We start from the raw sequence: 13,439 nt of genomic DNA on the forward strand, positions 1-13,439 counted from the left end.
CATGTAGTTTGCCCCAAATATTCTGGTTTTAGGAGGTAAGTCCGGCATTCCAGGAATCCTCTGTCTCATGCAAACAAGGAAGACCAGAATCAGGCTACCTGAATTTGTTACCCATGTTGGTTTCCCAGGATTCCTTGCAGCCATAAATACTAGCCAAAGTCATATAGGAATTACTGCTTGGTTCCTGACTGGGTGGCTCAGTTGCTTAGAACATTGTCCCATATACCAAAAGGTTGAGGGTTTGTTCCTTGGCCAGGGCATATATGTAGGTTGTGGGCTTGATCCCCAGTTAGGGGACATATGGGAGGCAACCAATTGATGTTTCTCTCCTCTCTCAAATCAATAAACATAAGCTTGGATGAAGAGTAAAAAAAAATACTGCTTGGGTGAGGCTGTTAAAGAGGGCAAATTCATTAGACACATATCCCTTCATTTTGACCTTTGCCGTTTTTTTGCTTCTTGTCCAAAATTTACCTTACTTTTTTTGTTTTCTTGCAGACGTGAAGATCCAAGTCACATTCTAAGCATGGTGGATGAGGATAAGAAGCTCTTCCTGCCCAAGACTGTATAGTCCTATACTCCCTGTTATATGAACAATAAATGCCTAACTTTTGTTAGCTAATGTTTGTGACACTTCTGTTATGTGTTACCAAAATAAATGATTCAGAATTCATTTGAAAGAGAATGAAACAGATGCATCCAGACAATGGAATGATCATTTAGGAAAGGCTATTTACATACTGTATCAATTCCAACTATATAACATTCTGGAAAAGGTAAAAATGTATCGAGACAATAAAAGGATCAGTGGTTGTCTGGGTTTACTGGGGAGGGAGAAAACAATAGGGAGAGCACAGGAAGTTTTAGGGTGCTGCGGCTAACAGGACATACATTTGTCAAAACCCATTGAACATATGCCAGCAAGGTGAACTCTAACATAAACTAAGGACTTCAAATGATAATTGTCCAGGTAGGTTAATTAATTGCACCAGTCTGGTCAGGGATGTTGATGGTAGGGGAGGCTGTTTATGTGTTGAGGCAGGGGCCCTGTGGAAAAATGTACTTTCTGTTCAATGTCACTGTGAACTTGGAAGTGCTCTAAAAATTGTGTCCATTAAGTAAAACAACAATGAACTAAAATTCAAGATTTTAAGGAGATACTTCTGGACAGGATGATGTTAAATTTGAAAGTTTCTAAGACTTCAGTGTTTGAAGAGAAATAATTCATATGCCACTTTACTTTGTGATCTTTTGAGAACAGAAGCCCAAAGGGACTTCCACTTGATAGTCTTTTTCTAAGCAAGCAGATACAGACCAGCCCAGTTTCGATATGTGTGGTCCTGTGACGTATCCATGGCACAGTTACAGCACACTTACGTGTCTAAATGATTCTTCAGCAAGTCGTACACCAATACGTTGTTACACTGCTTTGCAAAATGCATTGCGCTATTTTGGTGCTTTGATAAAATATTGCAGTCAGCTCCACATTCAATGACAAGTCGTACAATGTCTGAATTTCCTCTTTTACAGGCCTACATCCAAAAAAAAAGAGTAATAATTACTTAACTGTAAATACCAGTCAGTGTTTATCCCTTTCTCCACACATGAACCAGCCTGGGAGCTCTTTGTGAAGACAGGGAAGGAATATTGGAAACACCCTGGATCTGGGTGTCCCCAAGTGTTAGGAAGTTACATAAACAGGAGGGGACCAGTCCAGAAATCTGTGTGCTACATTCAATTCCTTTTGTGACTGATTCCTTGGGAAAAGACTAACTTTGAAAAAGATACTTCTATCCCAAACTGGAAGAAACATCAGATCTTTCTAAGCTCTGCTCTCCACCCATGTCCTGTCTAGTGGCTGACACCTCAGCAGAGGCACCCAGGGGAGAAAGCCTGCCTCACTCTTAGAGGGGTAAGCCCTGGGATTTTAAAGCACCTCTTAGCATCACAAAATTTTAGAATTTTCCTAGTAACTGCTCTAAAGGAAACTAATAAGCACAGACAAGTCTGAATTTAGGAAATCTAGAGCAGCGCCAAGGTAAAGACCACTCTGGAGTATCTGTTTAGAATCTACCTGGTGATTTCTCAGTAAGATAAAGTTGTGCTATGTCTGCCCTAAATATATGGCAGTATTTCAAATATATGGTAGAAAACTTTCAAAAGTAGGACTCCTTAACAAAATAAACATTTCCAAGAGCCACAAATGAAACAGAAAGACAAGCAGTGAGCTGAGTTTAAACCCCAAGACTGGAAAAACACTGAAGTGGCAGGCAGGCCAGGCCTCTGGAATGAAGGATTAGGGAGCATACTCTGGGAGCCCATGGTTAACCTGGCCATGGACAACGCTCACTTACTGACTCATGAAAGAAGGCTGAAACAAACGGCAGGCAAATGCCAACTCAGCTCAACAGGTAAAAAAGCTGTGTCTAGGGAGGAAGGATTAGCACAGCCTGCACTTGGGGAACTAAACCACTACTAGGTACCAGGAACTGCTGTGTTCTAACAGCATTTTAGGTGAGGAACCTAAAACTGCCCCAGGAACAGAATAGATAGAAAATGCCGAATGGGCCCCTGTAGACACAAATGCAAAACTGCTAAACAGGAGTGCATGGGGAGGCTTTAACAACCTCCACTCAAAACTATCTGCATGGCCCTGGCCAGGTATGAGTTGGTTGAGCGCTGTCCTCATGTACCAAAGTTGTGGATTTGACCCCTGGTCAGGGCACATACAAGAATCAATCAGGAAATGCATGATTGTATGCAACAAATTGATGTTTCCCTCTCTCCTCCTTCCTCTCTCTAAAAAGGGCAATAACACAAACAAAAAATCTACCATTCTGAACACAGGAAGGACTCTAAAGCTCAAGAGATGCATTCACTAATAAAAACCAGAGTACAGCCTTCACTTCCCCATTCTTTAGGTTCTGGTGCATAGCCCACTCCAGCTCCCCTTGGCATAGTCCAATCACCTTCACAGCGACAGTGTAGCCACATAACACAGCCACCCTAAGGCTGTCTGGAAGTCACAGGACTTAGCCTGGTCTGGATTCTGATGTAATTCCTTAGCTTCATGCTTACTCCTCTCACATCACTCATCATAGTAAATGTTAAGCGGCTCTCTGATGGTCTGTCTTCTCCCACTCATCTGCATGTGCCAGTCCAGAGACTGCCCTGTTCCCCATCATGTCCCCAGGCCCCAACACGCACATCAGAGAGATGGAGGGAGATGAACGAACATGTGAGGCATTTACCTTCATTAAAGCAGTCTCACCATTGCTCTGTTGAACATTTACAAAAGCTCCTGCTTCCAAAAGAATAGCCACTGTAGTTAAAAAGTTCTATTAAAGAAAAAAAAAAACAAATTTAGTTCTCCAAATTCTCTCAAACTAAGATATTTTCAGATGTTTTGAAACTTTTAGTGATCATGGAAAAAATTCTACCCCAAGCACATAGGTGAACGCAGTTTCCTGTTTCTTTACTATGCAGGATCCTGGAAGAGCTGGGAGGTGCCAGCAACCTCAGTCTGAAGTTTAACCACTGCTTTCTACATAAGAACCACTAAATAGCAATCCTCTAGAAAGATATATATGGGAACACTTTAATTATACTCACCAAAAGGAACAATTACTTTCAACTGAAAAATATTTTTAAGAAGACCTAAGATTGAACTGATTTTAGTATATTAGAGGTTTGTTTTCAATACAAATCACTTCCAACTAAATAATCATTTTGAAAATTCAACTGCAAAATACTACTGTTGGTAAAAAAAAAAACATTCATGACAAGTCGTAGATGAACTGAAATATAAAATTTTTAAGTTGATTGTACAACTGATATTTTACCACAAAAACATTCTTAGTCCATGGGTCGGAATTCCTGTAAGACTATGAAATGACCCACCTTTTCAGCTGCATGAATGAGTGCAGTGGTCCCATTCTTCTGTCTGCCATTCACTTTGGCTCCCTTTCTGATGAGGAGCCTCAGCAGGTCATCCTGCCCTCCTGCTGCAGCCAGCATCAACAGTGTCATCCCACTTGAATCCTTTATTGGTTTTGTTTTAGGGAAAAAAGTCAATGGTTAGGAAGAAAAATTTTAGAATGAAGTTATTTCCATCTAGACTATTTCAATGTGAAATCATTAAAGTGCACTTATGTAAGCATCTACTTACAATAAAAAATAATCTTTAGTATTTTGTACGTTACCATAAAATTTTACAACTTCCATGTATTAAGTTCTAAAGGAATCTCAATACTTTGCATGAATCTTTTTTTTTAAATTTACTTTTCATATTAGAGAGAAGAGAAAGGAGGGAGAAAGAAGATGAGAAACATTGATGTGAGAAGTATCAACTGGTTGTCCCCCTCCCACCCTGTACACACCTCAGGGGACCAAACCTGTAACCCAGGCATGTGCCCTGACCCAGAATTGAACTGGTGACCTTTGGTTCTTGTGATGAGGCTCATCCAACTGAGCTACATCAGCCAGAGCATGAATCCGTTTTTTTTTTTTAGTAGTTCATTTTTTATTGTATTTTTTTTCTACTGCCATTTATCCTCCCAATACGCTTTTCCACCTCCACTCACCCCCTTCCCCTGCAATCACCACACTGTTGTCCGTGTCCATGAGTTTTGTTTCCTTTTTGCTCTAACCCCCCACCCCTCCAAGTTCCCCCCAGAGCTGTCATCTGCTCTCTATAAGGCTGTCTCTCTTTTGCTTGTTAGTTCAGTTTGTCTATTAGATTCTACATATGAGTGAAATCATATGGTATTTGTCTTTCTCTGACTGGCTTATTTCACTTAGCATAATGTTCTCCAGGTCCATCCATGCTGTCGTGAGGGGTAAAATTTTCTTCTTTTTTTTTTATGGAAACGTAGTATTCCACTGTGTAAATGTACCACTGTTGTTTTATCCACTTATATATTGTTGGGTACTTGGCTGCTTCCAAATGTTGGCTATTATAAATAACACTGCAGTGACCACAGGGGTGTATATATGCTTTCGAATTAGTGTTTTGGGTTTATTTGGGTAAATTCCCAGAACCGAAATTGCTGGGTCATAAGGCAGATCCATTCTTTATTTCATTTTTAATTTTTTGAGGTATCTCCATATTGCTTTCACAGTGGCCACACCAGTCTGCATTCCCACCAACAGTGCAAAAGGGTTCCCCTCTCTTCATATTCTCACTAGCACTTGCTGTTTGATTTACTGATGACAGCTATTCTTGACAGGTGTGAAGTGCTATCTCATTGTGGTTTTAATTTGCATTTCTCTGATTAATGATATTGAGCATCTTTTCATGTGTCTATTGGCCATCTGGATGTGCACAAATCTTGGTGCCTTCTAAATGGCAAAGGCACTTATCTCAAATTTCAGGTCTGAAAGTTTCCTTGTGTTCTATGTAAAACTCCTATGTTGATTATATTAACCTAGTTGCCCAAAGATGTAACGCTAGAAATAACCACTGGTCACCCAAGCCCACTGTATTGAGGACACAATGAAATGAATGCTATCTAGGTTAGACAGCTGTTGCTAACTACTGGGAAGTAAGAGTTTGATTGCTCTAAGGATAGGGAAGATTCTTATAAGTAGGAAACAGGATGCTGATATTCAAAATTCAGTAAAAAAAACCCCTGCTTGAAATAAGATACAATTACATAAAGTTGATGAATAATAAAAAAGTAACTACTAGCTGAAATATATCTCATTACTAGTTGAAACAAACTTGAGAAAAACAATTAATTAAATATCATTTGATATAACTACATTCCAATATTATGAGTTAATCTGGTTATAACCTGAAAGTTTAGCAGAATTTACTGGTATGAGTAATCTGAGGGAACACAAATGTAAGAAAAATTATTCCTAGCAGTAGCACTTTAGATGAACTCAAGAGGATCCACTCAAACTGAAGTAGGAGTATAACTACTTTCTCTCATTTGGAAAAATCTAACTTTAGAAAGTTTCTCTGCAGGTATCTGCAAAAGAGCTGGATGGGGTGGTGACTGGGGGGCCATAGTCAGGGTGGTAGGAGGAGGAGGTGGCTTTGAATTCCTATAAATGGCATCTAAATGGCACCAAAGTAGTACCCTAAGCCTAAATTCCAGGAGGGTGAGCAAGTGCTGTGCTTTTAGGGGCCTCCTCTTTATGAGGCAAAATGGGGGAATGTTGCCATAAAGGACATTTATATATTACAGTGGCTAGAACAAAAATTGGGACCTATGAGTTCCAGAAAGCAAAGTACTGAAGTTCATGGACAACAATCTGCAAAAACAGTGAGAACTTCAAAAAGATAGGAACATATGCAGGGGGGGAAATGAGAGGGGCTGACCCAGGTAAGAAGACAGCTTGGTCTGTAATAAAAAAATGTTTAAGTGAAAACAACAAAAACCAACAGAAAACACACTTGGAAATGTAGATGGTGGCAGTACCAGTGAGACACATCAGCCTCTTTGCAAGATGTTACTTCTGAAAATGAGGAAGCATTTATGAACAGAGCTGAAGTTAAAGCTGATTCCTGAAGAACTAAAACTCTGGCTTGTTGATGACTGTGACTTAATTACCTGGCAGAAATAGCTCTTTCATTTTCCTGCCAACAAGAATGTGGATTCCATTCTGGAAGATTATGCAAATTACAAGGCAACAAAAACAAGAAAGATTAAGCTGCTAATGAAGTGTCAGGGATAAGGGAATACTTCAATGTAATGTTGGGCACTCAGCTACAAAACAAATTTGAGACAGCAGTATGCTGAAATCCTCAATCCTCATGTATCTCCCTGAAGTACCCATGTCTCAAGTGTATAGAGCCCCCACATGTCTTGAGAGTATTTATATAGACTGGAGCAATGTTAACCTATACAACTCAGAATAAGAGGAGTCTTGCTTTAATTACTGAGTAATTTTTTGATTTCCTAAAATACCTTGCAAAGAACTGTGCAAATATGTTTGATGCCCCAGTAATTACAAAGTGGCTCCTCCTGTGTACCACTGGAAAGCTGTGTAAGGTACTTGCTTACACTATGTTTGGTGTAACATTTCTAGTCTTAGTCCTTCTGTTGTACAAATGATGTACTTTGATTTTCTTTACTGTTAGTTATAACTGAAGTGATGTTTGGTTTCTGTTTACTTTTAGATAGAGAGTATAAAAGGGGTTTTGGCTCCTTCTTTCTTCTTCTTCCTCTCTAAATGGCTACCAGTGTATTGATGGACAACGGAGAGACATGCTGTAGAGTGTTCTAGTGCCTATTTAACAAAGATGCTTTGGATACTAGTGGTTCTATTTCTTTGACACTGTGTACTTTTATAATATGTATTTATGCTATAAGACAAAATGCTAATTCCTAGTTCCAAAGGTTTAATTCAGTGTATATAAATGAGGATACTCATCCACTTGTGCTCCTTTTTTAAAATTGGTAAAGAGCCCATCCTTTGTAAGTCATCCACATTGTCCCCCAGGCATTTTATCTTTGTTAAGAATGCTAGAGTGGTGGCTTGTTTTATGGTTTTTGTATTTATGTCTAATGCGCATTTTAACATGATAGACACAATGCATTGTGTAGCTACAATTTTCTGGAAAAGTCAATCTTTTAGGAATTGTTTTTCAAATCTTCAATAAATCTATTCCTTGACTAAAAAAAAGAAACAAAGTTCCCTGCAGCCACTGTGCTTTTAATAAAGAGCACAACATGCATAAAAACTTAATGCAGCTAAAAAAATGATAAAAACTTAAGCAGCTAAAAAAAAAATGGGTATAGGAGGTAAAGGCTATCCATTGGATACTACCACAAAGAAATCAAACCTGACACCGAGACAATCCCACTCAGACCAAGAACAGAACAGATCCCATTTAACACCGTTGTTCAAAATGCCACCCATTTCACAAGACTAGAGAAAGAAATATTACTGGAAAAAAGAGAAACAAAATAGCTATTCTACGAAGATGATCAAACTCTCTATTTAGAATATCCAAGGCAAGTAACTTAAAAATTATCATGGTACGAGAATTTCCTGTAAGTGACTGGAGACATACACACACACAACACACAGAGAAATCAATACCTTTACCACACACATACAATACCCAGTTAGAAAACAAAACGTGGGACTTGAGGCCAAGATGGAGGTGTAAGTAAATTTGCTTCACTTCCTTGCAGAACCAAAAGAAAGACAACAACCAAGTTAAAAACAAAAACAACCAGAACTTCCAGAAAACCGTATGGATGTCTGAAAACCAAGGAATTAAACAAGAAACATTCACCCAGACTGATAAGAAGGGTGGAGACAGGCAGCAGGGGTAAAGAGGATGCGTGGCAATGCGGCAGTAGCTGGCGAACCAGGTAGTCCCACATGCATTGAAGAACCAGGAGGAACAAATGGGGAGAGAGACATATAGAGCAACCCAGTCTTCCAGCATGGGAAACTAAAACCTCAAAACCTCTGGTGGTAAATATCTCTGGGGGTTGTGGGGTGGGAAAAACTCCCAGCCTCACAGGAGAGTTTGCTGGAGAGACCAATGGGGACCTAGAAAGTACACAAACCCACTCACACAGGAATCAGCACAAGGGCCCAATTTGCTTCTGGGTAGCAAGGGAAGTGACTGAAAGCTGGCCAGGAGCTGAGCAAGTGGTATTGTTCCCTCTCAGACCCCTCCCCCACATAAGCTCCACCCTTTACAAAGTCAATAGGTACTCTGAAAAAAAGGTCCAAAGGAAAGAACAGTTCAAAAGTCCAGAAAAAGAACTAAGCGATGAGGAGATAGCCAACCTATCAAATGCAGAGCTCAGAACATTGGTAATCAGGATGCTCACAGAAATGATTGAGTATGGTTGCAAAATAGAGGAAAAAGTGAAGACTATGCAAAGTGAAATAAAGAAAACTATACAGGGAACTGCCCTGGCTGGTAGCTCAGTGGATTGAGCGCGGGCTGCGAACCAGGCATCGCAGGTTCGATTCCCAGTCAGGGCACATGCCTAGGTTGCAGGCCATGGCCCCCAGCAACCGCACATTGATATTTCTGTCTCTTTCTCTCTCCCTTCCTTCTCTAAAGAGAAATAAATAAAATCTTTAAAAAAAAAAGAAAAATATACAGGGAACTAAAAGTGAAGGGATGGAAATCGGGACTCAAATCAACAATTTGGAGCATAAAGAAATAATAAACATTCAACCAGAACAGAATGAAGAAACAAGAATTCCAAAAAATGAGGAGAGGCTTAGGAACCTCTGGGACAACTTTAAACATTCCAACATCTGAATCACAGGGGTGCCAGAAGGACAAGAGGAAAAAAGCAAGAAACTGAAAACTTATTGGAAAAAATAATGAAGGAAAACTTTCCCAATGTGGTGAAGGAAATAAACTTCCAGGAAGTCCAGGAAGTCCAGGAAGCTTAGAGTCCCAAAGAAGTTGGACCCAAGGAAGAATACACCAAGACACATCATAATTAAATTACCTAAGATTAAAGATAAGGAGAGAACCTTAAAAGCAGCAAGAGGAAAGGAGAGGGTTATCTACAAAGGAGTTCCTCTAAGACCATCAGCTGATTTCTCATAAGAAATCTTACAGGCAAGAAGGGGCTAGAAAGAAGTATTCCAAGTCATGAAAGGCAAGGACCCACATCCAAGATTGCTCTATCCAGCAAAGCTATCATTTGGAATAGAAGGGCAGATAACATGCTTCCCAGATAAGGTATAGTTAAAGGAGTTCATCATCACCTGGCCCTTATTATATGAAATGTTAAAGGGACTTATCTAAAAAAAAGAAGATCAAAACTATGAATAGTAAAATGACAATAAACTCAAAACTATCAAAAACTGAAACTAAAAAACAAAAACAAACCAAGCAAACAACCAGAACAGGAATAGAATTACAGAAATGGAGATCACATAGAGGATTGTCAGTGGGCAGGGAGATGGGAGAGAATGGGAAAAAGGTATAGGAAATAAGAAGCATAAATGGCCCTGGCTGGTATAGCTCAATGGACTGAGCATGGGCATTAAACCAAAAGGTTGCTGCATCAATTTCCAGTCAGGGCACATGCCTGGGTTGTGGGCCAGGTCCCTGTTAGGGGGTGCACTAGAGACAACCACACATGGATGTTTCTCTCCCCCTCTTTCTCCTCTTCCCCTGTCTCTAAAAATAAATACATAAAAAAATCTTAAAAAGAAAAAAGGATGCATAAATGGTAGCTACAAAACAGACAGGGGGAGGTTAAGGACAGTACAGAAATGGAGAAGGCAAAGACCTTATATGTATGGCCCATGGACATGAACTAAGAGGGGGAATGCTGGTAGGAGGGGGTTGGAGGAGGATAAAGTGGAGAAAATGGGACAACTTTAATAGCATAATCAATAAAATATACTTATAAAAAAAGAAAACAAAATGTGGGAGGAATAAAATTCTGAAGATCACAGTAAGATTATTAAAAATTTTAACCCATTTAGGAATACACCTAAAATAAATGTACAGTAACTATGAAAAACTCAAAAAAGTTTGCTTAAAGGAATAAATGAAGAGTTATCATTTTCCTAGATGAAAGACTCAAAAATATAAAAAAAGTCAACTCCTAGCCCAATTGACCTATACATTTCATGCAATTTTATTCAAAATCTCAGTAGTTTTTTGAAGTGTAATCCCAAAAGATTAAATCTAAAAAACCCACAACTACAGCAAAGAAAACATAAAAATCTTTTCTAAGCAATAAAAGATGAAAAAAACAAACCCTAAAACCCATGAAAAAAGGGTTAATATGCTTCCATATAAAAACCCTTCATGAATCAGTATAAAACTCCCAGCAACAAGAGGAAGTCAGGCAGTTGCTGTTAATAGGCAGCTCCACTGAAATGCAGTGACACAGAACACCCTCACAGAAGCAGCATTAAACCACAGACCACGTCAGAACCACAGCTAAACCAGTCACTGTAGGGGTGGGAATCCTGGGGCTAAAATTATCTACATTCTACACTTCCACAATGTTTGAATTTTATAAGGTGAAATGCATAACTTTTGGAGTTATAATAAAGTAACTATTTTAAAAGAGCTATTTTTCATCTTCCTTTCAAGAGATTTTATAAAGATATATTTACTACCTCTTGGTCCAGGTTATATTCTTCATTTGAATTAAGTGCAATCTTCACAGTAATATAATCCCCATTTTTCACAGCATCCCTCAACAAAGCTAAAATGAAAGAAAAAATAAATTAGGTTTCTGTATTTGGATTCATGAAAAGTATCCCCATAACTCCCAAACTACTTACTACTAGGAATGGCAACTGTTTCAGAAAAGTTCTCATCTTCCCCATCTAGATGCTTTTGAAAATCTTCTAATTTCATCCATTCCAGTTGCAGGTCCATGCCCAGACTCAAAATCTGCTGTCTGCTGTCTGTAACATGAAAGGGCCTTAAGATACTTTTTTTCTGTACTATAAAAGAATACAATGCCATTTTATTAAATTGGTGGTGCCTTAACCAAAATATTATATATACCTTTAACATAGGTCAGTATGTCATTGAGTCTTTAATGAAATTTCTGATTTTCTTTGGAAGTAACATGAAGTTACAGTGTTTTACATTTAGAAGTTAGAATGTTTGGGCCCTGGCTGGCATAGCTCAGTGGATTGAGCGCGGGCTGCGAATCAAAGCATCGCAGGTTCGATTCCCAGTCAGGGCACATGCCTGGGTTGCAAACCATGGCCCCCAGCAACCGCACATTGATGTTTCTCTCTCTCTTTTTCTCCCTCCCTTCTCTCTCTAAAAAAATAAATAAATAAACTCTTTAAAAAAAAAAAGAAGTTAGAGTGTTTGAAAGGTATAAAGATAAATTGGTAAACTACAACTATAAAGTAGTAAAATATTAATTTTAAGTATAAGATTAAATAGATCAAAGGACAAGAGACACCACAGGCATTCTGTTAGAGGAATTGCTAACATTTATTTCTTTGGCCATTCTTCTTGGACATACATTGCTTTCAATCCTTTATGTAGGTAAAGTCACTGGAAATGTGTAAATCAGACCTGTGTGTAAATAAGAGTAATTGCCTATTGATCCTTCCAGATTCTGCTCCTTCTTGCTAAAAGCCCTGTCTAGTGAGAGCCTCCAGGCTCCTCTCCTTGCACTGTGAAGCAAATGCTGGTCTCAGCTGTCTGATCCATGTACTCATCGACACTAGGATGGATGGCTCATCCCCTATGGACAGTGTAGTAAATGAGCCTTGAGCATAACTCACTTGGGAGTAATTAAGTATGACTGAAAAGTACAAACGTTTGATGGTAAGAACTAAAGAATTTTCACCTAAAACCAATTCCACAAACGGATGTTAGGGAGTTAACCTTGTTGGGGCCAGTGCTGCTCTTTTGTTACCTCTGAGCATGGAGACCTAACAGCACAGCCTCTGAGTGACACACCTGGATCTGGACACCAGCTTCCTGTTAGCTGTGTGACTTGGAGTAAGTATCAGAACTCATGCTACCTCCCTCTCTAAATATAAAAACTAGCTAATACTCCATAAATAGTCTGTAACTATTTCCAAGAATCAATGCATTTAGATCCACAGTGACCACCATACAATGACCTATGAGGAGATATAGGTCACTGACGAGGAAAGTGAGGAGCCACATTTGTGCTAAGCCATATCTGAGTCCACAGTGCACTCAACTGAGTCCCACAACTGTGGGACACCACAGACCACAGGAAGCACAGGGGAGCAGGACAGAAGAGAAGCCATATAAAATGAGACATGCCATCTCATTTACAGGGCTATTAAGTAAGAGAACACATAGAGCTACAAATGAAGTGCTCACCCTCCCCATGAAACTGTGTCTACGTGGTTTTTAGATCCGCAAGGGCCTCACTTTGAGGTGTCCGAACCACTAATGAACCTTCTCCATGCCCAGTTAAGTGCTGTATCTCCTGTTGTAGTTTTATAGTTGCCTACATAGGAAACAGGATTCTTGCTGATGCCTGGTACACAGATAGTCTAGTTGGGCAACCTGTCTACAAGGGCTACAGCTGTTATTCAACCTAACATGACACTGTCTGCACGGAAACAGAGAGGGCCTGCAGTAGTCAGTGGGCTGAACTCAGTATTTGGGTGGTGATCAGTTAGGAGCCCTGGCAATGAACCCTTTTCACTGACAGGTGGACTGTTCTAAAGGGACTGACTCTATGGCTTGTACAGCAGGAAGCCACAGGGTGGATGATCATGAGAGAGCCCTTGTGGGGTCAGGACAAGCGGAGACATTTGGGTCTGCCTGCAAGAGTCTGAGGCTCCTCACTTTTCTGCATCCCAGCTCATGAGGTGTTGACACCCCCTGGCAATTAGAAAGGTGAGGACCTGGCCAGGCAGAAGCCCATGCGGTTGACCCATCAGTAGATACAGTGGATGGATGTATAGAGGCAGTCACCATAGTGCCTGGGTAAACAGAGTATTGCCCCTAATATATCATGACT

The 13,439-nt window shown here is 39.7% G+C and overlaps 2 protein-coding genes and 1 pseudogene across 7 annotated transcripts in view; 2 read left to right on the forward strand and 1 right to left on the reverse strand.

The window, feature by feature from the left end:
• Positions 1 to 622, forward strand: part of PSPC1 (paraspeckle component 1) — a 112,719-nt gene extending 112,097 nt beyond the window's left edge. For all 5 annotated transcript variants that reach the window (XR_006786407.1, XR_006786408.1, XR_006786409.1 and 2 more), the window contains one exon: positions 499 to 622. The gene's annotated coding sequence lies outside the window, so the exon portion shown is untranslated. The remainder of the gene's footprint in view (positions 1 to 498) is intronic.
• MPHOSPH8 (M-phase phosphoprotein 8) overlaps positions 1 to 13,439 on the reverse strand; it is an 83,674-nt gene that overhangs the window by 9,821 nt on the left and 60,414 nt on the right. For both annotated transcript variants that reach the window (XM_045844844.1, XM_045844842.1), the window contains exons 6-10: positions 11,248 to 11,373; positions 11,080 to 11,168; positions 3,901 to 4,041; positions 3,252 to 3,338; positions 1,378 to 1,532 (exon numbers count right to left, since the gene is read on the reverse strand). In XM_045844844.1, coding sequence (XP_045700800.1) covers positions 1,378 to 1,532; positions 3,252 to 3,338; positions 3,901 to 4,041; positions 11,080 to 11,168; positions 11,248 to 11,373 — 598 coding nt within the window. The remainder of the gene's footprint in view (positions 1 to 1,377; positions 1,533 to 3,251; positions 3,339 to 3,900; positions 4,042 to 11,079; positions 11,169 to 11,247; positions 11,374 to 13,439) is intronic.
• Positions 6,069 to 7,000, forward strand: LOC123822737 (annotated as a pseudogene).

This window comes from Phyllostomus hastatus, unplaced genomic scaffold (assembly GCF_019186645.2).
Source record: "Phyllostomus hastatus isolate PE091 unplaced genomic scaffold, TTU_PhHast_1.1 phas_contig_41, whole genome shotgun sequence".
Lineage (NCBI taxonomy): Eukaryota > Metazoa > Chordata > Mammalia > Chiroptera > Phyllostomidae > Phyllostomus > Phyllostomus hastatus.